General features: G+C 57.2%; 1 protein-coding gene across 1 annotated transcript; it reads left to right on the forward strand.

Moving 5' to 3' along the window:
• The first annotated feature begins 1,282 nt into the window (after window positions 1-1,282).
• Window positions 1,283-19,105, forward strand: Fasn (fatty acid synthase). The gene is made up of 43 exons (XM_038325250.2): window positions 1,283-1,420; window positions 2,620-2,755; window positions 3,317-3,469; window positions 4,431-4,604; window positions 4,803-5,003; window positions 5,165-5,287; window positions 5,541-5,656; window positions 5,747-5,881; window positions 6,327-6,789; window positions 6,902-7,089; window positions 7,334-7,523; window positions 7,898-7,992; window positions 8,159-8,293; window positions 8,368-8,571; window positions 8,679-8,794; window positions 8,994-9,166; window positions 9,241-9,432; window positions 9,501-9,581; window positions 9,671-9,850; window positions 9,969-10,148; window positions 10,223-10,426; window positions 10,549-10,835; window positions 11,180-11,566; window positions 11,655-11,819; window positions 11,902-12,020; window positions 12,112-12,266; window positions 12,375-12,578; window positions 12,745-12,895; window positions 12,976-13,154; window positions 13,229-13,348; window positions 13,456-13,578; window positions 13,672-13,895; window positions 14,141-14,342; window positions 14,468-14,619; window positions 14,731-14,822; window positions 14,956-15,107; window positions 15,186-15,431; window positions 15,652-15,840; window positions 16,192-16,419; window positions 16,502-16,722; window positions 16,830-16,928; window positions 17,084-17,335; window positions 17,416-19,105. Exons 2-43 carry the CDS (start codon window positions 2,629-2,631, stop codon window positions 17,551-17,553), a joined length of 7,515 nt encoding a protein of 2,504 aa, XP_038181178.1. The 5' UTR covers window positions 1,283-1,420; window positions 2,620-2,628; the 3' UTR covers window positions 17,554-19,105.
• Window positions 19,106-25,387: the final 6,282 nt, after the last annotated feature.

Genomic DNA, 25,387 nt, shown 5'->3' on the forward strand with positions numbered 1-25,387 from the left:
GGGCAAGCCAGCATGCGGGCAGAACACACCTGCCAGTCCTGTAGGCTGACCTTCCGCAGACAGCCTGGGTGGACAATCAAGTTGGGGAAGCTAGAAACCAGGGTTGACAAACAAGGCTGAAGCTCTGGAACCCGTTTGCATCTAGGCTTTTGCAGACGCCAAGCTGTAGAGAAGCAGTCAAGGACCACTCCCCACCGCCCCCGCCAAAAAAAAAAAAAAAAAAAAAAAAAAAGGCCAAAACCAAAAAACACTGCCCCATAAGGAGGTGTCTCTTTGGTGACCAGGGCCTCAAGGGGAAGGACGGCAGGGAAGGGAGACACCTCTCCGAGCACTCCGGCGGCCCCCCTGAGCAGTTCATCTCTTTTTGGTCGGTGGGTTTTGTCATCTCCCGCCCCCAAACTCGATGACCCTTTCAAAAGAGGAATTTAAGGGAGGGAGGGTGAGGGTCCCGGAAACGAGGATTTCAGGGAGGCGCTCAGCAGCTCCTTTGTTCCCACCATGCGGGGGAGGGGTGGTATCCCGCTCGCCAGATGGCCGCGCCTGGACCGTGCGCGGACTCCGGAGACCGCGGCATGCAGCCTGTCAGTATTCCTGATCCTGCTCACTCTACCCGTCCCTGCCCGCATCCTGGTCTCCAAGGTGGCCACCGAGAGGGTGTCCGAGAAAGCTGAGCCACGATGACCGGTAGTAACCCCGCCGGAGGCGCCCTCCGCCAGGGTCAACGACCGCGCTTGCGCGGGGGCCCGCGAAGCGCCTCGCCGCCGCTGCCGGCCCATCACCCTATTGCCTAGCAACGCCCACCCGCGCGCCGCCATTGGGCCGTCGCGGACGGCCTCGGCACCCCATTGGTCTCGATGTGGAGCAGGCCACGCCCCTCAGCTCCGCGCGCGCTACGATCCCGGCGTGAAGTCGGCGGCGACACGGGCCCGTGGCCCCGCGTGGCCCTGGTGTCTTCCGCGCAGTCCCCAGTGTGACCAAGCACGCCCGTCCCACGCCGCGCGCGCGCGCGCGCCTTGCACACCTGGCCCGGCCCCGGGGGTGGGGAGAGCGGGAGAGATGAGGGCGTCGGGCCCGGGCCCGCGTGGCCCGCGCGAGGCCGGGGGCGGGGGACGGAAGCGGGCGGGGGCCGCGCGCTCCTTCGGCTGCGGCGCGCGCCCGCGCAGGGTCCCGGCTGGGGGCGGCGCGCGCGGGCATCACCCCACCGGCGGCGGCGCGCCGGGTCCCGGGGCGCAGCCCCGACGCTCATTGGCCTGGGCGGCGCAGCCAAGCTGTCAGCCCATGTGGCGTGGCCGCGCGGGGATGGCCGCGGTTTAAATAGCGCCGGCGCGGCCTAGAGGGAGCCAGAGAGACGGCAGCGGCGTCCTCATCTAGTTCGCCTGTCGCGCTCCGCGCTCGTCGTCTGCCTCCGGAGCCCAGTCAGGTACGCGGCTCCGTTCCGGGGTCCGGGACGGCAGGCCGGTGTCGGCGTGAGTGCCGTGGCTCCGGCGGGAGGACAGGCGGGCGCCGATCCCCGGTTTTCTTGCGCTCACAAAAGCGCCGCCGCTCCCCTCCGACGGTCAACCACCCGGATGCTCGGTGCGGTGCGGCCGAGAGGGGCGCGGGAGGGGTGTGCGGAGGGCCAGCGCGGCGGGCCGCTGTCACGTGGGCGCCGCGCCAGCCCCGGTGCAGCAGGCTGGGCGCCGCGTGGATGGGGCCGGGGCCTTCGCTCGCGGCGGTGGGACGCGGGTGCCAGCTCGGAGAGGCCAGATGCGGGGTCTGGGTGCGCACGAGGCCTCAGGGGCCTCAGCGGAAGTCACCGGACTATCCAGGCCTCGCCGGCAGGGTGGCGCGGAAGCCTCCACGTTAGACCTACGGCTGCAAGGCCTGGACTGTCCTGGGCAAGTGCCTTGGGGACCCGAGGACCTCATGCAGACCCTGCTGCTGCCTCCGCCAGGTTATTGTAAGGTGTTAGGCCAGGTGGCGAGAGGCTTTGGCTGTCCCTGCTCCGCACCTAGCGGGGAGTCGTTAGTACTCCAGGTCGGATCTTGCTGGGCTGGAGGGGGTCCATGGGCAGGGGCTGTGTTTGCCTCGGCCCCGCCAGACCTGGGCACTCCATAGTAGTCGGGCCTGTTCCTTCTGAATCCTCAGCAAGCCTGGCGTCCTTGCTGGACCTGAGCAGAACCCAGTCTCCATCCCCACCTGGAGAGGGAAGCGCAGGCTTCCCCGTGGCTTGAACTGAGAGCATTGGTTTGCCAGTGTTCCCGACCCATCTCACTTTGCAAGTTCCTGATTTGACCAGTACCCGGTAGGCGCCTGGAGGTCATATGGTCCCGTGTAGCTCCAGCGAGGCATGGTAGGGTCAGGTCATGTTATGTAGGTGCGAAAGGAAGGGATCAAAACCTTAGAAGTAGCTCTCTCAGTGCTTAGAGCCCTGAGCACCCGGCTCATCCAGTGAGTCAGGCTGGGTACTGCTAGGGGCTTTCTGAGCCAGCCGTGGCTCTCAGAAAGTCAGTGCAGGACACTCAGGTGCTACCTGTGGATCAGGGCCCATCAGGGCTCAACCAATTGAGCAACGATGGCTACATTGTGGCGGTGGCTGGGAATGACTGTGTGGGGCCCACCATGCTACCTTCCCCACAGAGAAGAGCCATGGAGGAGGTGGTGATAGCCGGCATTTCGGGCAAGTTGCCTGAGTCAGAGAACCTGCAGGAGTTCTGGGCCAACCTCATTGGTGGTGTGGACATGGTCACAGACGATGACAGGCGATGGAAGGCCGGTGAGTGTCCCCTCAGGATCAGACAGCAGAACAGATCGGGAGTCAATTGCCAAGGCATTTCCTGGAGACAGTGCTTGCCCGTTGAGATTCCTGTAGAGTTGTGAGGTTGAGAACCAGTCAGAAAGAAAGGACAGACGATTTGCTTGGGTCCTACATGGAGGATACCAAAGCTGGGCAGGAGAAGGGGACTGGGTCCTTCTGAAAGTCCCATCTGCAGCCTATGCTCTGAGCGGGCTGCCGGTGTCTTAAGATGCTGATTTGACTCTCACACCCAACGGGCTCTAACGTAGAGCCCAAGAGTGGCTCTACCTGATGGGCAGGTGTGAGTCAGCATTGTGAGGCCGGCCTGGCCAACCACATATCAGGCAGAGGGTCTCCCATCAGGATGGAGGTGGCAGGGGGTGGTCACCAACCTCACCTCTGGCAGGTTTGGGCCACACACGTGCGGGTGTTTTGGGACCCCCTCGTTCACAGTAAGGTTGGTTCGCTTCTTTATTGGAGCCTTCCCCAAGAAGAAGGAGCTCCTTGTTCCCTGGCTTCAGGGACTGTGATGTTCCACAGGGCTCTATGGTCTGCCCAGGCGGTCTGGAAAGCTGAAGGACCTGTCCAAGTTCGACGCCTCCTTCTTTGGGGTCCACCCCAAGCAGGCTCACACAATGGACCCCCAGCTCCGGCTGCTGCTGGAAGTCAGCTATGAGGCTATTGTGGACGCAGGTGGGTCATTGGGGTGCTCCTGCCCTTCGGAGGACATGAGGACTGAGGGGGTAGCTCGGTGGTAGAGCACTTGTCCAATGTGCACAGGAACCTGGGTTGGGTCTCATCCCCAGCTCTGTGAAAAGGAAAAGGAAATGCAACAATAGTATTTTCTTGGCTTTGAGATATCAGGAAAGCCTGGCATAGGCCTCTGGCCTTGTCCCCAGCCCTGATCTAGGGCCCGTGGCTCAGGAGGCGGGGGCCCTGGGCAGGTCACAGTTTCACAACTGCACCAGTGGTGTCCCAGGCGCGCCCTGTTACCCCAGTTTCCTCACTCCCTGATCTCTGGCTGCTCTGGAGCTGAGGGCGGGGCTTACAGCAGGTAGTTCTGCAGGGGCTCGGCCTCCAGCTTTGGCAACAGTCCTGCCCAACAGGCTGTCTCTTGTGCTGGATCCTGCTGCTTGGGACATGGACATGTTCCTTCCTAGGCCTAGAAGACCCCACAGTGGGCAGCCATTGTGGGTTGGCGTCGTGGTGGGAAGAGTGAGCTTCAGGTTGGTAGGACCTAACTAGCCCTCTGGCCCTCCGCGTGATATGCAGCCACTCTGGCGTACAGTATGAGATCAGGGGGTGCAGGACCCTGGCAGCCTCGGTGGTGAATATGGAGGTTCCCCACTGCGCCTATCAAAGGCTGGGCACAGCTCCCTGGGGGTTTACCCACTGTCCTCTGCTTTCCCAGCTTGGACACTTGGCCTTTGTCTGCCTGTATCTCCTTATCTCAGCCTGTCCTGGGGCAGGCTGCCCTTGGGACCCACCAGTGACACCAGAGGCCAAAGGAGTTGCCTTTGGGACAATGGTATCCTCTGTCCCTCCTGTGGTTGCAGACTGACCCAGACCTTAGAGGCCCACTGTTTCCCCTGATAGTACCCCTCTCACCCAAACCTGTGTGGCCAAACCTGAGCCTTACTGCTACCCCCGGCAGGCATCAACCCAGCCTCGCTCCGAGGAACAAACACTGGTGTCTGGGTGGGTGTGAGTGGTTCCGAGGCATCGGAGGCCCTGAGCAGAGATCCTGAGACACTCCTGGGCTACAGCATGGTGGGCTGCCAGCGAGCCATGATGGCCAATCGGCTCTCCTTCTTCTTCGACTTCAAAGGTTGGTTTTCTCCCAGCCCTGGTGGGTGGACAGACCAGCCCTGGCATAGGCCTCACCTGCATGTGTCCATCCATCTGGGCGACCCTTTGGGGTTCAGGCTTCCTTGTTCTTGGGGAAAGCTGGGTGAGGTCCTCGAGATCTGGGTAGGCCAGTGTCCGCCTTGGGGTCACCACACTTGCTTTATGCCCTTGCTCGCAGGGCCCAGCATTGCCCTGGACACAGCCTGCTCCTCCAGCCTGCTGGCGCTACAGAATGCCTATCATGCCATCCGCAGTGGGGAATGCCCTGCTGCCCTTGTGGGTGGCATCAACTTGCTGCTGAAACCCAACACCTCTGTGCAGTTCATGAAGCTGGGCATGCTCAGCCCAGAGGGTACCTGCAAGTCCTTTGATGACTCAGGTGAGGTTGGCATGGGGGGTCCTTAGGCTTCCTATGCAGGATTCCAGTCTGTATACAGAGTATGGCATCTTGACTACTGCTGAGGCGTATGGGGTGTGAGTGTACACACACACACCATCGTCCCAGGGTACCTGCCTGGCTTAGGTGTTGATCTGCCCTAGGGAATGGATATTGTCGCTCTGAGGCTGTGGTGGCGGTTCTGCTGACTAAGAAGTCCCTGGCCCGGCGGGTCTATGCCACTGTACTGAATGCTGGCACCAACACAGATGGCTGCAAGGAGCAAGGTGGGCACAGAAGGCAAAGAGAGCATGGGTCTCAAGAAATGCAGAGAGCCGGGCGGTGGTGGCGCACGTCTTTAATCCCAGCACTCGGGAGGCAGAGGCAGGCGTATCTCTGAGTTCGAGGCCAGCCTGGTCTACAAGAGCTAGTTCCAGGACAGGCTCTAGAAACTACAGGGAAAACCCTGTCTCGGGGGGAAAAAAAATGCAGAGGTGGCGTGTGCAAGGCTTCATGCCTCCATTACCCCGTCTGCCCCAGGTGTGACGTTCCCCTCTGGGGTAGCCCAGGAGCAACTCATCCAGTCACTGTACCGGCCAGCCGGCCTGGCCCCTGAGTCCCTCGAGTACATTGAAGCCCATGGCACGGGCACCAAGGTGAAAGCCCTTTCTAGCCCATACCTGACCCCTTCACCCTTACTAGAGAGATTCCTGGCTGCAGCCTTAACCTCCTTGTGTCTCCTGCAGGTGGGTGACCCCCAGGAGCTGAACAGCATTGTGCGAGCCCTGTGTGCCTCCCGCCAGGGCCCTCTGTTAATCGGGTCCACCAAATCCAACATGGGACACCCTGAGCCTGCCTCAGGACTTGCAGCCCTGGCTAAGGTAAGCAGGCTGGGCTCTGTGAGTCAGAAGTCTCTGATGTGTGGATAGCTGTGTACTGTGACCACCACTTAACCTGCCTGCACCGTGGCCGAGAAGGCAGGGAGGACGGGACTACCCTGTGGTCTTCCGGACAGAGGGATGCTTGGCTGTGAACAGGATGGGCAGTGCTGAGGACGCATCTAGGCAGCCAGGTTCAGCAGAACGCCTCGTTCTGTGGTGGCAAGGGAGGAGTGAGCCAGCAAATGCCCTGCGTGCCCTTTCCTGCTGGTGACCCTCACACCTGCCTGTCCGTTTGTAGGGACCTTCAGCCTGTTTCTACATTGGGAGACATGTACAACTGTCTGGAAGACCCACCTCTGAACTTCCATGCCTTCTGGGGCTGCGCCTGACTGGGGACTTGGCTGGGGTCTGCTGTCCCCTAACTAACCATGTGTTCTGGCTGCAGGTGCTGCTATCCCTGGAACATGGGGTTTGGGCCCCCAACCTGCATTTCCACAACCCCAACCCTGAAATCCCAGCCCTTCTTGATGGGCGGCTGCAGGTGGTGGATAAGCCCCTGCCTGTTCGTGGTGGCAATGTGGGTATCAACTCTTTTGGCTTTGGAGGTTCCAACGTCCACATCATCCTCCAGCCGAACACACGGCAGGCCCCTGCTCCTGCGCCACATGCTGCCCTTCCCCGTTTGCTGCACGCTAGTGGACGAACTGTAGAGGCGGTGCAAGGCCTGCTGGAACACGGCCGCCAGCACAGCCAGGACTTGGCCTTTGTGAGCATGCTCAATGACATTGCAGCCACCCCTACAGCAGCCATGCCCTTCAGGGGTTATACTGTGCTGGGTGTTGAGGGAGATGTCCAGGAAGTGCAGCAAGTGTCCGCCAGCAGACGCCCACTCTGGTTCATCTGCTCAGGTGAGTCTGCCCTTTGCTCCCAGGCTAACCCTTGGAGGGTGGGGGTGGCTCCCTTTCCCTGAGGGCAAGGCTGGTAGGGCTCCATGCAGCCCTGATAAGCTCTCTGGGACAGGGATGGGCACGCAGTGGCGCGGGATGGGGCTGAGCCTCATGCGCCTGGACAGCTTCCGCGAGTCTATTCTGCGATCTGATGAGGCTGTGAAACCTTTGGGAGTAAAAGTGTCAGACCTGCTGCTGAGCACAGATGAGAGCACCTTCGATGACATCGTGCATGCCTTTGTGAGCCTCACTGCCATCCAGGTAGGTCACCAGCGTGGTGGTGGGATCCTGGGACACTCAGAAGCAAGGAGCTGTACTCTGGGATCACACGGTCCAGGGCATGGGCACCAGCATGTATGCTTCCCTGGGCAGAGCAAGCCTGGGGAAGAGTAGGGCTTCCCCGGAGCCCTGACACCAGAGAGGGGCCAGGCTTTGCTGTCAGTGGTTGTCAGTCTAGTGGTCGGGGTCTGTGTGAGTGACGTGACCCTGTGTCTCCAACCCCCAGATCGCTCTCATAGACCTGCTGACCTCTGTGGGGCTGAAACCTGATGGCATCATCGGGCACTCGCTGGGAGAAGTTGCCTGTGGCTATGCCGATGGCTGTCTCTCCCAGAGGGAGGCTGTGCTTGCCGCCTACTGGAGAGGCCAGTGCATCAAGGATGCCCGCCTCCCAGCTGGGTCCATGGCAGCTGTTGGTAGGTATCCTCTGGGGCCCCACCTCGGGCACGGGGTCTTGGAGGAAGAAGTGCGGTGACAAGGAGACAGGCCGCTCTGCTCGGGTTATATTTACAGGAGGCTTCAGTTCTTCTGAGCCCACAGGCCTGAGCAAGACGAGAGATGAGGGGCAGAGAGCTACTTGCTTGACCCTAGGTGGTCATTGCCCAGCCCCTCCATTACTTACCCCTGACACCTCCTCTTGAGATCAGACGCTGCGGAGGGTGAGAGTGTCCTGGGCAGGCCATTTCTGAGGCCCTCCTGTCATCTCGTCCTTCCGCTACACCCTTGGCAGAATCCTGGATCAGCGGTGTGGGTGGGGACCCGCTCTGAGGCCAGCCACTCTTGATTGCAGGTTTGTCATGGGAGGAATGTAAACAGCGCTGCCCCCCTGGTGTGGTGCCTGCCTGTCACAACTCTGAGGACACTGTGACCATCTCTGGACCTCAGGTGGGCCCTGCAACCATAGCAGGACTTCTCTCCCCTGCTTTTTGCCCTGGCCCTACACGGGAGGCTAAAGGGCCCAGTGGTGAGCTGTACCTGTCCCCGTCCCTACTGTTCCTGACAAGGGAGAGCCTGCTCAGACCCCTCTGACCACCGGCTCTGCTGCCTGCAGGCCGCGGTGAGTGAGTTCGTGGAGCAGCTCAAGCAAGAGGGTGTGTTTGCCAAGGAGGTGCGGACAGGTGGCCTTGCCTTCCACTCCTACTTCATGGAGGGCATTGCCCCCATGCTGCTGCAGGCTCTTAAGAAGGTGAGTGCCTGGCCACATGCGGACCTAAGGTGTGGTAACTTGACTCCGCTTGCTAACCAAGCTCCTGTGTTCAGGTGATCCGGGAACCACGGCCACGCTCAGCTCGCTGGCTCAGCACCTCCATTCCTGAGGCCCAGTGGCAGAGCAGCCTGGCCCGCACATCTTCTGCTGAGTACAACGTCAACAACTTGGTGAGCCCCGTGCTCTTCCAGGAAGCTCTGTGGCATGTCCCCGAGAATGCTGTGCTGCTGGAGATTGCTCCCCACGCACTGCTGCAGGTGAGCACCGGGTCTGCCCTGGGAAGGGGCGCAGCAGCCTGCCAGTCACTGGAGAGGATGAGTGTGGTGCAGGAGGTCAAAGCCCAGCCCTCCTTTGCCATGCACAGGCTGTCCTGAAGCGGGGCGTGAAGCCTAGCTGCACCATCATCCCCTTGATGAAGAGGGACCACAAAGACAACCTGGAGTTCTTCCTCACCAACCTTGGCAAGGTGCACCTCACAGGGTAGGTTCCCTCACGGGGTAGGTCACCACGGGGTAGGTTCCCCTGCTCCTGGGGGCCCATTCCACCCTCCCTGAGAGGGGTTACTGTTGGCCTCGCTCAGTTCTGGCCCTGTTTGGCCATCTTGGGATCTTGAAACAAATGGAGCCACAAGTGTCTCAGACCTGGGGCCAGGAGTGTCACTCAGCTCTCTCTCCACTAGCATTGATGTCAACCCTAATGCCCTCTTCCCGCCTGTGGAGTTTCCGGCACCCCGAGGGACTCCTCTGATCTCCCCTCACATAAAGTGGGACCACAGTCAGACCTGGGATGTCCCAGCTGCTGAACACTTCCCCAGTGGCTCCAGTTCCTCCTCTGCTACGGTCTACAACATTGGTGAGCCGGGCCTCATGGTGGGGTGGTTCCTTCCCAGGCACATGGGCCAGTGCTCAGGTCTCTGTCCCTTACAGATGCTGGTCCTGAGTCTCCCGACCACTACCTGGTCGACCACTGCATCGATAGCCGGGCCATCTTCCCTGCCACTGGCTACCTGTGCCTGGTGTGGAAGACACTGGCCCGCAGCCTGGGCCTGTCCCTTGAAGAGACTCCCGTGGTGTTTGAGGATGTCACCCTTCATCAGGCCACCATATTGCCCAAGACGGGTAAGAGACACCCTCAGCAGGGGCCGGTGGGATGTTGAGGACTCTGCTCTGACCTTCCTTCTCTGCAGGGACTGTGTCTCTGGAGGTGCGGCTGCTGGAAGCCTCCCATGCCTTTGAAGTGTCTGACAGTAGCAACCTGATAGTGAGTGGTAAGTGGGACCTGGCTGGACCTGTGGGGCCCAGGACCCCATCCCAGCCGGCCTTGCGCTCAGGTCTCCTGCTGTCCCGTCTCCTATAGGAAAAGTGTACCAGTGGGAAGACCCTGACTCCAAGCTCTTCGACCACCCTGTAGCCCTGAGCGCCCCGGAATCTGCCCCTGCCTCCCGCTTGACCCAGACAGAGGTGTACAGGGAGCTGAGGCTGCGTGGCTATGATTATGGCCCTCACTTCCAGGGCATCTTTGAGGCCAGCCTTAAAGGTGGGCAGGAGCATCCCAGAGTCGAGCACGATTGCCAGGGGCCATATCCTGCTGGGGGGAAGTAGAAGCCCCTGGAGCAGGTGCCATCTGGAGTCCTGACCCAGCCCCTCTGCCGCAGGCGAACAGGGCAAGCTGCTCTGGAAAGACAACTGGGTGACCTTCCTGGACACCATGCTACAGATCTCCATTCTGGGTGACAGTCAGCAGAGTCTGCGGCTACCTACCCGAGTGACGTCCATCCACATTGATCCTGCGACCCACCTGCAGAAGGTGTACACGCTGGAGGGGGAAAATCAAGGTAGCTCTGACCCTCACTCTGTGCACCTGTGTCCTTGCCGGGCATTGCCGACGCTGACCAGTGTGTCTCCATAGTGGCTGATGTGACGATGAGCCTCTGTCTGGGCAGCACGGTGTCTGGTGGGGTCCACATCTCAAGGCTACACACAACAGCAGCCCCACGGCGGCAGCAGGAACAGCTGGTTCCCACCTTGGAGAAGTTCATTTTCACACCCCACGTGGAGGCTGGGTGCCTGTCTGAGAGCCCTGCCCTGCAGAGGGAGCTGCAGCTGTGCAAGGGTGAGGCCGCTCTCCATGGCTAGGCACAGCGTTCTGCTGCACCCCTTGTCCTAAGGACAGGCTGGGGAATGGGTCCTGAAGTTGGCTGGAGGCCTTGGAAAACAGACCTTTCTCCCTCTCAGATCTGGCCCAGGCTCTGCAGACCAAGGCCACCCAGCAAGGACTGAAGATGGCAGCACCTGAGCTAGAGGACCCGTCACAGCATGGACTGTCTCGGCTGCTGGCAGCTGCTTGCCAGCTGCAGCTCAATGGGAACCTGCAGCTGGAGCTGGGCGAGGCGCTGGCCCAAGAAAGGTTCCTGCTGCCAGAAGACCCTCTGATCAGTGGTCTCCTTCACTCCCAGGCACTCAAGGCCTGCATAGACACAGCCCTGGAGAACTTGCCTAGCCTCAAGATGAAGGTGGTAGAGGTGGGTGCCGGAAGGGTAGTCAGGCCGTATATATGCCTGGATCCAGGGTGACCTCAGACCTGAAAGCAGGCAGGCATGGTGCAGCTGCTTTCTGTGGTCTTCCACCTTTTGGTGGGGAAATTACCCCTACCAGCCCAGGAATGTGATACCAGAAGGAAAGCTTCTAGGAAAGAAGTCCTAGATGCCTTGGGCTCCAAGGTGGGACATCGTTGACAGGCTTGGGGGGTAGAAAGAGCCTCCTAGCTGGCGTTGCCATAGACTGAATGGCCCAGGGATGCTTACCCAGCCCCAAGGTTTTTGCTGTTTCCTAGAGGCAGCAGATCTAATATGTTCCCCCACCCCAGGTGCTGGCAGGAGAAGGTCACTTGTATTCCTACATCCCAGAACTGCTCAACACCCAGCCTATGCTACAACTGGAATATACAGCCACTGACCAGCATCCCCAGGCCCTACAGGATATTCAGACTAAGCTGCAGCAGTATGATGTTGCTCAGGACCAATGGAACCCTGAGGATCCTGCCCCCAGCAGCCTGGGTGCATTTGACCTTCTGGTTTGCAACTGTGCAGTGGCCAGGCTGGGCAACCCAGTCTCGGCCCTGAGCAACATGGTGGATGCCCTCAAGGAAGGTGGTTTCCTACTAATGCACACGGTGCTCAGAGGTCATTCCCTTGGGGAGATCTTGGCCAGCCTCCCCTCTGCTGTGCAGCCTGGGCCCAGCCTTCTAAGCCAGGTACTGCTGCTGGGTGTGCAGGGCAGGTGAGGGCTGAGTATAGCCCAACCAGCTCGGCACTTATATCAGACCTCATGCCGTCACACAGGAAGAGTGGGAGAGCCTGTTCTCAAAGAAGGGGCTGCGCCTAGTGGCCCTGAAGAAGTCATTCTACGGTACTGCGCTCTTCTTATACCGCCGAGCCACACCGCAGGACAACCCCCTCTTCCTGCCTGTGGAAGATACCAGCTTCCAGTGGGTGGACTCTCTGAAGGTCAGGTCCTGGGGCTGGGTACCTTTCCTTGCCCTCCCTGGCATGGGACCCTCCTGGAGGCTGACCCTTCTTTGTCCTGCAGAGCATTCTGGTCACATCATCCTCCCAGCCTGTGTGGCTCACAGCCATGGATTGCCCCACCTCAGGTGTTGTAGGCTTGGTGAACTGTCTCCGCAAAGAGCCTGGTGGACACCGGATTCGGTAGGAGAAACCCTGAGAGGTGCCCACCCTCCCTCCTACCCTCCCTCCCACCTTCCCACTCACCCTTGATGTCCTTCCTTTCGTCCCACAGGTGCATCTTGTTGTCCAACCTCAGCAGCACGTCTCATACCCCCAAGCTGGACCCTGGCTCTCCAGAGCTACGGAAGGTGCTAGAGACTGACCTGGTGATGAACGTGTACCGTGATGGGGCCTGGGGTGCCTTCCGCCACTTCCTGTTAGAGCAGGGTGAGCCCATCGCTGCCTGCCCTACACTTGCCAGGCCAAGGAGGAGGTGGGGGTCAAAGAGCCCGGCCAGGTAGGCCCTGTGACATTCTTGCTTCCTTTTGTCTTCAGACAAGCCCGAAGAGCAGACATCACATGCCTTCATAAATGTCCTTACCCGAGGAGACCTTGCCTCTATCCGCTGGGTCTGCTCTCCCCTGAAACATGCCCAGCCCGCCAGCCCCGGAGCGCAGCTCTGCACTGTCTACTATGCCTCGCTCAACTTCCGCGACATCATGCTTGCCACGGGCAAGCTGTCCCCAGATGCCATCCCAGGTGCGGCTGAGTGGCTAGGGGTAGTGCATGTGCCACCCAGGGAGAAGTCCTGGGGAGGAAAGGGCTCCCCACACCAGGGCCTGCCTACACTTGCACCCGCGTACCCTGGACAACCCAAAGAGGGGACCCTTAGCACTGCATGCGCCTCCCCTCTGTCTACCTGCAGGTAAATGGGCCAACCGGGACTGCATGCTGGGCATGGAGTTCTCAGGCCGTGATAGGGGTGGCCGGCGTGTGATGGGGCTGGTGCCCGCAGAGGGCCTGGCCACCTCCGTCCTGCTGTCACCGGACTTCCTCTGGGAAGTGCCCTCCAGCTGGTAAGTGGGCTGGCTGCAGCTGGGGGTGACATGATCTTAGTTGGTGGCCAGACTGAGGTGATCCTGTGCTGTGTCCTCAGGACCCTGGAGGAGGCCGCCTCTGTGCCCGTCGTCTACACCACTGCCTACTACTCCCTGGTGGTGCGAGGACGTGTGCAGCGCGGAGAGACCGTGCTCATCCACTCGGGCTCCGGCGGGGTGGGCCAGGCCGCCATCTCCATCGCCCTCAGTCTGGGCTGCCGAGTCTTCACCACTGTGGGTAAGGGCCCTGCCCCCCGAACCCCAGGCCTTGATCTCTGTGACCCAGGCTCACTAGGGCCTCTCTCCTCACAGGCTCAGCTGAGAAGCGAGCCTACCTCCAGGCCAGGTTCCCTCAGCTCGATGACACCAGCTTTGCTAATTCACGAGACACGTCATTCGAGCAGCACGTGTTACTGCACACCGGTGGCAAAGGTAGGTGCCCACCTGGGCCATTGCCAGGAAGTGGTTCACGCATTCAGTCTAGCCCTCTGGACTGATTGAGCCCACATGACCCAGAGGATCTGTGTTTGTCCCCCTAGGGGTCGACCTGGTACTCAACTCCCTGGCAGAAGAGAAGCTCCAGGCCAGTGTCCGGTGCCTCGCTCAGCATGGTCGCTTCCTAGAGATCGGCAAATTTGATCTTTCCAACAACCACCCCCTGGGTTAGTAGTCCTGGGGCAGAGGTGGGGGCCTGGGGTGGGGGGCTAGTGTGGGGGCCTGGGGTCTCCACCAGTGACCGTGACTCTCCCGTTCAGGCATGGCTATCTTCTTGAAGAATGTCACTTTCCACGGGATCCTGCTGGACGCACTTTTTGAGGAGAACAATGAGTCCTGGCGGGAGGTGGCAGCCCTGCTGCAAGCTGGCATCCGGGATGGGGTGGTGAAGCCCCTCAAGTGCACAGTGTTCCCCAAGACCCAGGTGGAGGATGCCTTCCGCTACATGGCTCAGGGGAGACACATTGGCAAAGTCGTTGTCCAGGTGAGGCAGCCCCTGGGTATCCACGTTGGCTTTGGCTGGCAGGGTTTAGTTTTTCTAACTACATCTACTTCTGTGTAATATTTGCATGCCACGGCACGTGTGCAGAGGCTGAAGGACAGCTCAGAGCAACCAGTGCTCCTAGCCACTGAGCCGTCCCTCCAGGCCCACGTCTAAGAGGGGCTCCCACATTGCTTCCCGTCTCACTGGTCCTTAGGTCGCTCTGAGCTGCTGCTCTTTATCTGCAGGTGCGGGAGGAGGAGCCAGAGACTGTGCTCCCAGGGGTTCAGCCCACCCTGATTTCTGCTATCGCCAAGACCTTCTGCCCAGCCCACAAGAGTTACATCATCACTGGTGGCTTAGGTGGCTTTGGTCTGGAGCTGGCCCGGTGGCTCGTGCTCCGGGGGGCCCAGAGGCTTGTGCTAACTTCCCGCTCTGGAATCCGCACAGGTAAGCTAGTAGGGGCACCTGGGGCAGCTGGTGATGTAGGCCTCTCTTTGGTGGAAGGTGTTCTGGGAGGGGCTGTAGGCCACTCCCTCTCCTCCGGTGCAGCCCCACAGCCCTGTGTCCCACAGGCTACCAAGCCAAGCAGGTTCGAGAGTGGAGGCGCCAGGGCGTACACGTGCTAGTGTCAACAAGCAATGCCAGCTCACTGGAGGGGGCCCGTGCTCTCATCACTGAAGCCACAAAGCTTGGGCCTGTTGGAGGTGTCTTCAACCTGGCCATGGTGAGAAAGGCATCCTGGGCTCCAGATACCTCCAAAGCCTGAGACCCAGGGTAGCTGCTAAGTGGGGTAGAACCCCAGAGCTGCAGCAAGCACTAAAATCCTTTCTCCCAGGTCCTGAGAGACGCTATGCTAGAGAACCAGACGCCAGAGCTCTTCCAGGATGTCAACAAGCCCAAATACAGTGGTACCCTGAACCTTGACAGGTAGGCAGTACCTCCATTTGGTCCCCGCCGGGCCTGGGGGTCTGGGGGAGGCAGATCGGTGCCACCTGTGGCCTTCTCTGGACTGCCTGGGAGAGGTCATGGGCATGATGAAGTGATGAACACCCACCCGCAGGGCAACCCGGGAAGCCTGCCCTGAGCTGGACTACTTTGTGGCCTTCTCCTCGGTAAGCTGTGGACGTGGCAATGCTGGACAGACCAACTACGGCTTCGCCAACTCTGCCATGGAGCGCATATGCGAGCAGCGCCAGCACGATGGCCTCCCAGGTGGGCCTCTGCCCAGCCCACCCGTGCTGTGACCGCACGCTGCGCAGAGCCCTCACCCACTGCTTCCCTTGCTCACAGGCCTTGCCGTGCAGTGGGGTGCCATCGGTGATGTGGGCATCGTCCTGGAAGCGATGGGTACCAATGACACCGTCATCGGTGGCACGCTGCCACAGCGTATCGCCTCTTGCATGGAGGTGCTGGACCTCTTCCTGAACCAGCCTTATGCAGTCCTGAGTAGTTTTGTGTTGGCTGAGAAGAAAGCTGTGGCCCATGGTGGTGGCGAAGGCCAGCGGGATCTGGTGAAGGCTGTAGCACACATCCTAGGTGAGCCAACTTCAGGAACCCACCGAGCTCTCTGAGCCTTGGCTTCCCCATCTGTAGAAGCAGAGGACAGGGTTGCGTGGCCTGGGGAGCTGTGACCATAGTGATGCTTGTTTGTAGAGAAAAACGGATCTGTTCTAGGCCAGCACTCACGGCCTATGCCTGGTTCCCGTGGCCAGGTTGTCCTCACCCCCTCTCTTCTAAATAAAATCCTCTTTGGCAGGCATCCGAGACCTGGCAGGTGTTAACCTAGACAGCTCGCTGGCAGATCTTGGCCTGGACTCACTCATGGGTGTAGAAGTACGCCAGGTCCTGGAGCATGAACATAACCTGGTGCTGCCCATGCGCGAAGTGCGGCAACTCACGCTTCGGAAGCTGCAGGAACTGTCCTCCAAGACTGGCTCCGCGAGTGGTGCGTACCCGGCAGCAGGTTGTGAGGGCGTCTTGGTGTGTCCTGTCTGAGCTTCCAGCACTGGGCAACAGTAAGGTCCTTTTTCCAAAGAGCACTTGGAGCTGGGTGGTGGTGGCACACGCCTTTAATCTCCCAGCACTCGGGAGACAGAGGCAGTTGAATCTCTGAGTTCAAGGCCATCCTGGCCTACAGAGCGAGTGCCAGGACAGGCAGGCTCCAAAGCTACAGAGAAACCCTGTCTTGAAAAAAACAATCAAAAAACAAGAGCGTTTGGGACCAGTGCTTAGTACATGTGTAGTGTACCAGAGCCCACGTACCAAGGCTAGCCTAAACCATACTCTGTCCTTACAGAGGCGACAGCCCCCAAGTCCAAGAACGACTCGGCCCTGAAGCCGGCCCAGCTGAACCTGAGCACCCTGCTGGTGAACCCCGAGGGCCCAACCCTCACTCGGCTCAATTCAGTGCAGAGTTCCGAGCGGCCTCTGTTCCTGGTGCACCCCATTGAAGGCTCCACCACTGTGTTCCACAACCTGGCTGCCAAGCTCAGTGTGCCTACCTATGGCCTGCAGTGCACCAAAGGTACTGCACTCACGCTGGGCCAGCGCTCGCTGCCTGGGGGCTCCGTTCCCCACTAAGTGCTGAGCCCTGTGCTGTCTTACAGCGGCTCCCCTGGACAGCATCCCGAACCTGGCTGCCTACTACATCGACTGCATCAAGCAGGTGCAGCCCGAGGGGCCCTACCGAGTGGCTGGGTACTCCTTCGGGGCCTGCGTAGCCTTTGAGATGTGCTCTCAGCTTCAGGCCCAGCAGGGCCCGGCCCCCACCCACAACAGCCTCTTCCTGTTTGACGGCTCACACACCTTCGTGCTGGCCTACACCCAGGTAAGAGCTGGGCCTGCTGGTCCTGAGTGCTGCCACCTGTGCCTTGGATGTGAACGCATTTCTGGTCACTTCAGCACTTGGTGCAGCAGTGTCTCCTCCCGTGACAGAGCTATCGGGCAAAGATGACCCCAGGCTGTGAGGCCGAGGCCGAGGCTGAGGCCATATGCTTCTTCGTAAAGCAGTTCATTGATGCAGAGCACAACAAGGTAGGCCAAGAGACACCCTGGAGTGGGCAGGAAGGGCAGGCTGGAGCTGAGAGTGGCATGGACCAGAGAGATGGGCCGCTTCCTTAGATCCCTGTCTCCCCAGTGGAAGGCGGGGCACACTGGCCCACCCCGATACTCAGAACTGTTCCCTCCAGATGCTAGAGGCCCTGCTGCCCCTGAAAAGCCTGGAGGACCGGGTGACTGCTGCTGTTGACCTCATCACCAAAAGCCACCGCAGCCTGGACCGCCGCGAGCTGAGCTTTGCTGCCCTGTCCTTCTACCACAAGCTGCGGGCGGCCGACCAGTATAAACCCAAGGCCAAGTACCATGGCAATGTGACTCTGTTGCGTGCCAAGACAGGCGGTACTTACGGTGAGGATCTGGGTGCTGACTACAACCTCTCTCAGGTGAGTGTGGCAGGTGAGGCAGACGTATCTGCAGAGCCAGACTGGATGGTGGCATCACAGTGAGATGTCCACATTTGCAGGTGTGCGACGGGAAGGTTTCTGTGCACATCATTGAGGGTGACCACCGCACGCTGCTAGAGGGCAGCGGCCTGGAGTCCATCATCAGCATCATCCACAGCTCCCTGGCTGAGCCTCGAGTGAGTGTACGGGAGGGCTAGACCTACATGAAGCCACGCTCCACACCCACCACCAGAGATGCTCCAATCACCACACCCTAAATGCAGGGACTGGGAGGGTCCTGCTGGTGGGACCCCCTGCTCCCAGTGGCCCAGCACCACCCCCTCCCTTGGTGGCTGCTAGAAACAGGACCATCACGTGTCCCAGCTACCTAGTGGGGTTCCCAGAGCCACTGACTTGGAGACACCCTGGTCTGTGAAGAGTCAGTGGAGACGTGCAGAAGCCAAACTGAGCCTTTTCTGCCGTGTGGCCTCTGCCACACTGGCTGATTCTCCATAAATTCTCATATTTATTGCATTGCTGGGAAAGACCCCCATTGCTCATTCTAGAACCCCTTAAAATGGCAGAAGCCATGTGGGGCAAATTTCTGGTGAAGTTTCCAGACCCACTATACACAGGCTGCTGGCTGGAGCCCCTTTTTATCCTGGCCCTGCCCACTGCGGGGCAGGGTACGGAGAGGGCTGGTTCCTGGAGGATGAGGACCCCAGCAGACACTGTACCCCATGGCCCTTGGCCCCCAGTACCCCGGCTGCACCCATGATGCAGGGCCACACTGACCCTGCGGACCGCACCGGACACTGACTGTATTTGTTTTCCAAGAAAAGATTCAAATCGCTACTTGGGTTTTGAATTTATTGCGACTGTCAGTGGTAAAGAACCACGTCTGGACTGATCTTACACCAGCCTGGTAAACATGCTGCTCTTGACGCTGTGCCCTTTCCACAATTAAACCGCATGTGAGCGCTGGCCTCTGTTCAGTCTCTGTCCAGTCCCTGACCTGGGCTTCAGGTTCCAGCACCACACCCTAGAGAGGGCTAAGAGCGTGCTGATGAGTGTTTCAGCCATGGGGCCGCTGGAGACCGCGAGCTGCGGTGTGAGCAGAATATCTCCACCTTCACATTGCTCTGTGGCGTCAGCTCAGTGGTTGCCAGCTCAGTGGTGCCAGACCAGACACTAGAGCAAAACTTCAGCAGCACTTTTCTGGCGTGAGAAGCAGGTGGCATGGCCAGAACAGAGGATAACACAGAACAGTCAAGAAGGTCTCTAAGGTCCCTGAGGAATGTAGGCACAGCCTAATGGGCCCACAGGGCAGCCAGCTGGTATGTATGGGCTTGGGTATATATAAGCCATGATGGGTCTTGTAAGGCAGGCTTTTTGGGGGTCAAGGCCCCTAAGCCTGTGTCCAACAGAGACTCGGCAGTATCTTCAGCATCTGTCCACAGGTGGCCGCAGACAGCTGCACCCTGGCCAACCTGGAGAACCTCCGAGTGGGGTGCAAATAGGGTGCTCAGAAGGGGTCTCGTCCCAGTCAGTGGTTAGCCCAAGACTGATAAGCATCTGGTTAGCTCTCGTTCAACTGGAATGTTCTTTAAAAGCTCTGTGTTGTCTCTAGTGTCTGGTTAGACAAAAGGGAATGGATTTATAAACAGCCCAGAAAGGCCTGCCTCCCTCACCCTCCGTGTGACCCCTGGGGACTCACATGGTATTGTATAAGTCCATTTTGTGACCGGCAATAAAACCTTGAGACTCCTTGCTCTTTCTACCTCCCATGTGATTTCAGCAGTTGCTGGGTCTGGTGGTGCCCCTCAGTGGGTAGAGTCATGCTTCGTGACCTGAGTTTGATCCCTGGAACCCACATAAAAGTAGGAAAAACTAATAGCCCTCTGACCATGCGTGTCAAGTGGAACAATACTAAAATAAGTGGAAAGAAAATTCAAGAGCAGTCGCTGTTCACAGGCGTCTTGAGAAAGATGGTGGAGGACAAGATTTAACACCTGGCTTAGTGACACGGTGCCGAGTCCTGCCATCAGTCAGAAATGATCATCACAACCCCTGCTCTGGTGGCGTAAATTTACCTTGTGCACTTGAGCAGTAAAAATGGCTTCAAAGGGCAAGAACTCTGGCTGCTCTTGCAGAGGAACCAGATTAGGCTCCCAGCAACCTTTGCCAGTTTCCAGCCATTGGTGACTGAGGTCCCAAGGGATCTGACACCCTCTGGAGGGTGTCACACACACAGTCCACAGACATACACGCAAACAAGACGTTCACATACATAAAACTAAATCTAAAAGAATGAACAAAAGCTCCAAGACCATAAGGCTCAAATTTTATTTTTGGTTTTTGAAGATGGTTTCTCGTAACAGCTCTGGCAGTTCTGGGATTCACTTTTTAGACCAAGCTGGCATCAAACTCAGAGACCCACCTGTCTCTGCCTCCTGACTTCCGGAGTTAAAGGCACTCACGCCACCTCTTGGCCTAAGGGTCAAATCTTCTAACTAAATTGCTCCATACAAAGCTCGACAAGACTCTGGAGCATTAGCTACCTGTGCCCCTATTCCCCCAGCACGCAGAGGCCAGATGGGGCTATAGATAAGGAGCAGGGGGATGCCTGGCAATGGTAGCACACCTTTAATGGCAGAGGCAGGCAAACTTCTGAGTTCAAAACTGTCCTGGACAGCCGGGGCTACACACAAACCTACCTGGGGCGGGGATGGGGGAATGGACAGGAAGACAAGGTCACAAGATCAACCTATCAAGACACCCAGAATAGACACTAACTTTAGGATACCAGCCAACAAAAGTATGTTGGTAACTTCCAGGTGTTCAGAGTAGACAAGTATGTAAGCAAGAGAAAGGACTCTTAGAACCCGGGGAGAGAGGCAGTTAACAGGACGGGGAACAAAAAATCTGTATTATTGTTATTAAATAGTGAGCAGAGCTCAGGAAGAGATGGGACCTCATGGGTAATTTGGAATCCCAGAGTAAATGGGCAGGGGTGCAGCTTGAGAGGAAAAGGTGGTCTTTGTCTAATGTGCACAAGGCCCTGCTTTCAATCCTTAGAACTGGAAAAGCGGGGTGGGGGCTCGCTTATCAAACTTGCAGGTTCAGGAAGCAAACTTCAAGCTCAGGAAACGGGTGGTGTCACAGTCAAACTGCTCAAAATCCAACAAGAAGCAAAAACCTGAGCGGTGGGAAGATGGACTGAGTGGTGCTCCCCCCACCCTCCTGCTTAGTTAATAGAGCTGAGTGTGGTGTCTGTTGAGCATGGGCCTGGAAATAAAGCCAATACTAAGTCCTAAATACGAGAGCCGCTGTTGAGTGTGTGTGTTTCCTTCAACATCCAGGGGAGGAGATGGGAGGAGCTTGGATGCGCCTCTCCGAGAAAGGTCTCCAGGACATGGAGTGCACAGCTGTGACCTGAACACTTGAGGCAAGAAGTTTGCTGCTGCCAGTTCAAGGATAACCTCAGCTACATGCGTGTTCCACGGATTTGGGAGTGTGGGTCAATTGGTAGAGGGCTTGCCTAGAATATCAGAGGCCCTGAGTTCCAACCTCAGAAAAAAGAGCAGGAAGGTAGGCAATCTGGGCCTCTGGCCAGGAGAGCTAGCATAGCAAACCGGAACAGTAGGGAGCCCCACCACCTTCCCTCTAGTGGTGTCAGAAAGGCTGGGGGGAGGAGGTGCCAGAGACATTGACTGCGACCCCTCCAAGCCCTGATCTGAAGAAAGAAAGATCCCTTCCCACCTCAGAGGCCTCCAGCAGCAGCCAGGTCTTTTACCATTCTGTCCTGGTAGGAGACGGGCCAACCAAACTGAGGGGTTCAGTATGACTCTCACAGCCGAGTAACACCCAACAGCAAGGTTTAATCGAGACATGAGAACCAGAAAATTGTTGACGTGAATGGGAAAAGCAAAACCATGAGGGGATAGAGACACCAAAGTGAGCAAAACTGAAAGCAGCCAGTGGGCTCAGATGTGGAGTCCAGTGTAGAGGGCTCACCTATGGTTCACGAGGCCCCGAGTATCAGCTCCATTATTAGAAAGTCAGGGAGGGGAGGAGGGAAAAAGGAGGAAGGAAGGCTTACGCTGGGTAGAATGCACCTGTAACCCCAGCGATGACAATTAAGTGGCTGGTTGGTACCACATGCTGCAGTAAACAGTAAAGAGCATAGCTGGTTTTTATTAAGGCAGTAAAAATAGTGAGTCTCTGCAAAGAAAGAGGGCACTGAATGAATTTTAGACACGAGAGACTCACTACAGGAGGAGGAGGTGGGGGGGGAGGGAGAGAAGGAGAAGAAGAAGAAGAAGAAGCAGCAGCAGCAGCAGCAGCAGCTCAGCGGAAGGTGCAATGCAATGACAGGAGCACCAACACTACCCAAACTGCGCCTGGCAGCTCACACCTGTAACCCCAACCAGCACTGAGCGGCGGCGTCAAGAGGACCAAAAGTTCAGTCATTCTCAGCTATGAGACTTTGCCTCAAAAACTAAGCCGGTTGTGGTAGTCCATGCCCCTGATCCCAGCACTTGGGAGGGAAAGACAAGTGGGTCTCCAAGTTCAGTACAGCTTGGCCCACACAGCAAGCTCCAGGACAGCCAGAGCTGCATAATAGAGACCCTGTCTCAAAAACCCAATAGTAGTAGTAGTAGTAGTAATAAAAAATGAATAAATAAATAAAACAATAGAAATTACCTCAACCTGAACCTCCTAGGGGTTGCAACAATGACTCCGTGGTTAAAAGCGCTTACGGCTCTTCCAGAGGATATGGGTTCAGTTCCCACCACCTACGTGGTGGTTCACAGCCGTCCTTAACTCCAATTCCAGAGGATCCGGTGGCTTTTTTCAAACTCTGAATACTCGTCACACATATGGTACACACATATGTTCAGGCAAAGCAGTCACATACATAAAATAAAGCTAAATTTAAAAAAGAAGAAATGAGCTGGGCGGTGGTGGCGCACGCCTTTAATCCCAGCACTCAGGAGGCAGAGGCAGGCAGATCTCTGTGAGTTCGAGACCAGCCTGGTCTACAGAGCTAGTTCCAGGACAGGCACCAAAACCACAGAGAAACCCTGTCTCGAAAAAACAAAAAAAAAAAAAAGAAAGAAATGAGCTGGGAAGATGGCTCAGTGGTTAAGAGCACTAACTCCTCTTCCGGAGGTCCTGAGTTCAATTCCCAGCACCCACGTGGCAGCTCACAACCGTTTGTAACTCCAGTTCTGGGGGATTTGGCATCCTCACATAGACATACATGCAGGCAAAACACCAATGCATATAAATTAAAGATGTGGTGGTGGCGCATGCCTTTAATCCTAGCACCCAGGAGGCAGAGGCAGGCAGATCTCTATGAGTTCCAGGCCAGCCTGGTCTACAGAGCGAGTTCCAGGACAGCCAAGACTACACAGTGAAACCCTGTCTCAAAAAACCTAAATAAATAAATAAACAAGAGGAAATGGTGTGCATGCCTCACTGGAATGGGTGAAGTGACTCAGGTGCTTTTATTTGTAACGCAAAGTCCACAGCAGCCACCAAAGAAGGCACAGACAGATGGCTCAGGACTGCACCCTGGCAGCAAACAGTGTTCCTCCATGGCCTCTGCTTCAGTTCCTGACTCCCGGTTTTGGTTTGAGTTCCTGCCTTGAGTTCCTTTCATGGCGGATGTGACTGAGCCAATTGCACACAGGAATCCAGGTGTGGTTGCACGTACCTGTAACCCTCTACTCATTTGGGTGGAAGAGGCAGGGAATCAGAGGTTCAAGGTTGTCCTTGGCTGCAGAGGGAATCCGAGGCCACTTTCAAAAAGCAAAGTTAATGTGCATCTAACATAGGATCCGCTGTCCTGCTCCCAGGCATATAAATTACCCTACGTCCGTGTGAAGATTTGACAAGAACATCCATAGCAACAGATTGGATCAGAAACCACTCCAGACTCATAAGCAGGGGAATGGAGAGACGCATTTCAGGACATCCCATAATATGAAAACTTCATAATATCCATGACTGAGCCCTGGAAAGAATGAGCAAAGACTTGAGACACTTCTGTGCATATAAAGCCCTAGGAAAGCACAAATGTCAGTAGCAACAGGAGTGTCATGGATAAAGGGGGTTGGGGGTCACAGGGAAACTGGGGGTGGCGATCCACACTTTCATGTTCTCGCTGTAACAGTTTCGGCTGCATATATGGGTATCTATAGACGTGTAATTGTCACTTCCCCATACTTCCAAAGTACTAATTATGCCTCCATGAAGCCGCTTAAGGAGGGATTTATAAACAAAATAATAGTCAGTTAGACCACTAAACATATTAAAAGATGCTCAGCCTCTCATTATAAGGGAAACAAAGATTGATAGTCACAAGGATGGCCGGTACAACAGCAGACATGACCTCCTCGCCTCGCCGTGCTGTGGGGGCTGCAGGGGAACCGGCACAAAAGCAGCACCGGTGGGAAATGCACACAGAACAGAACAAAGGGTCTCGGGGGAGAGGTGGCCGCACACAGAAAAATGACCTCTGTGTTTAAGTTTCTTGGAAAGTGTCCTGACCACACACACACACACACACACACACACACACTCACACACACACACACACACACACACACACTGTAACACAATGTAAACTTGCAAAATAGTGGACATGACCTAACCATCTCCCCTGGAAGGAGGGCCGTGAGCAAGGAAACCTGACGTGAGCTTCAAAACAACAAATGGGAGAGACAGGCAATCCCAGGACGGTGGAGCGGACCTGTAATCCTAGCATGTAGCTAGCTGAAGCAGGAAGACCATGCGTTTATATGGTTACAACGATACATGTGGGTATAACGGTAATGCCACTTTGTGTGTTAGGAAGGATGGTGGAAAGAGGGGAAAAGTGGTGGAGGGGTATTCTTCAGAATATGCTGTTTTTTAAGATTTTTTTTCTAGTCATGACGGCACATGCTACCCATGCCCTTTTATTACACATCGTTTCAGACCAGCTAAGGAGACCCTGTCCAATAGAGAGAGATTGGAGACGAGACCAGAGAGAGAGAGAGAGAGAGAGAGAGAGAGAGAGGGAGAGAGGAACAAAATGGGAACACATTGGCAGAACCTGAGCATCTGAGCATCGTGTGAGTCACACTGAACTAAAAGGGTCCCGTGCTCCGGTGGCCGGAAAGGTTCAGAGGACTTCTCCCCAGAAAAGCAGGCTTTTCTGGTGAAAAGTCTCCTGAAAGTCATTGAAAGTCCTGGAAGTTGTTCTGAGGACTCTCGGCCAAAGAGAAAACAGTATTCAGGAAAATCTACCAAATCCTGGCAGCAGCAGTGAGCTTGGGGCACTTGCCTTGGCCCAGTCCCGCTCTGCCCACATGATGGGTGCAGCTAAGGACAGGCTCCTCCCCCAGGACCAGCCTAGGGCTACCACACAGGCTACCAAAGGCTCTCAACCCAGCTCTGTGAGCTGCATTGCAGACTGCTTCGCCGGGGTCCTTCCTCACCAAGTCCCCTTCGGAGGTCGGAAGTCTAGCTCCAGAGCGGCAGGAAGAGGAGTCTACTCTTAGTGTCTTTGCCCAGGCTTACGGTAAGGTAGAGGGTCCCTGCCAAGAGAGGTGAGTGGAGGTCACAGTCACAGGCTGTCCCTTCCCAGATGCCAGATCTGTAAATTGCATGTCGGCCCCAGGGGTGGCCCGCGCTGCCTCAACCGACCAACAGTGCTGGAAGGCTCCACTAGGGGGCAGGCCAGCCTAAGGGCAGGGAACGCCCTAGCTCAGATAAAGGGACCCCAGGAAACAAAGCAGAAAGAAATTCCGACCCAAGTTGTCAACAAACACTAGAAACGTGGGCTGTCGCGTAAAGAACAAGGGAGGAGAAGAAAGGGGCTGTGGAAATGGCTCAGCTGGTAGAGTGCTTGCCCAGCACACGGGAAGCCTGGGGTTTGATTCCCAGCACAGGATAAACTAAGTCTCGTAGGGAGGGACATAGGAGGGGCAGGAATTCAAAGTCATCCTCGGGTCCTTAGCTGTAAACCTGGTTCAAGGCCAATCTGCTTGAGAGACCCTA

This window comes from Arvicola amphibius, chromosome 4 (genome assembly GCF_903992535.2).
Source record: "Arvicola amphibius chromosome 4, mArvAmp1.2, whole genome shotgun sequence".
Lineage (NCBI taxonomy): Eukaryota > Metazoa > Chordata > Mammalia > Rodentia > Cricetidae > Arvicola > Arvicola amphibius.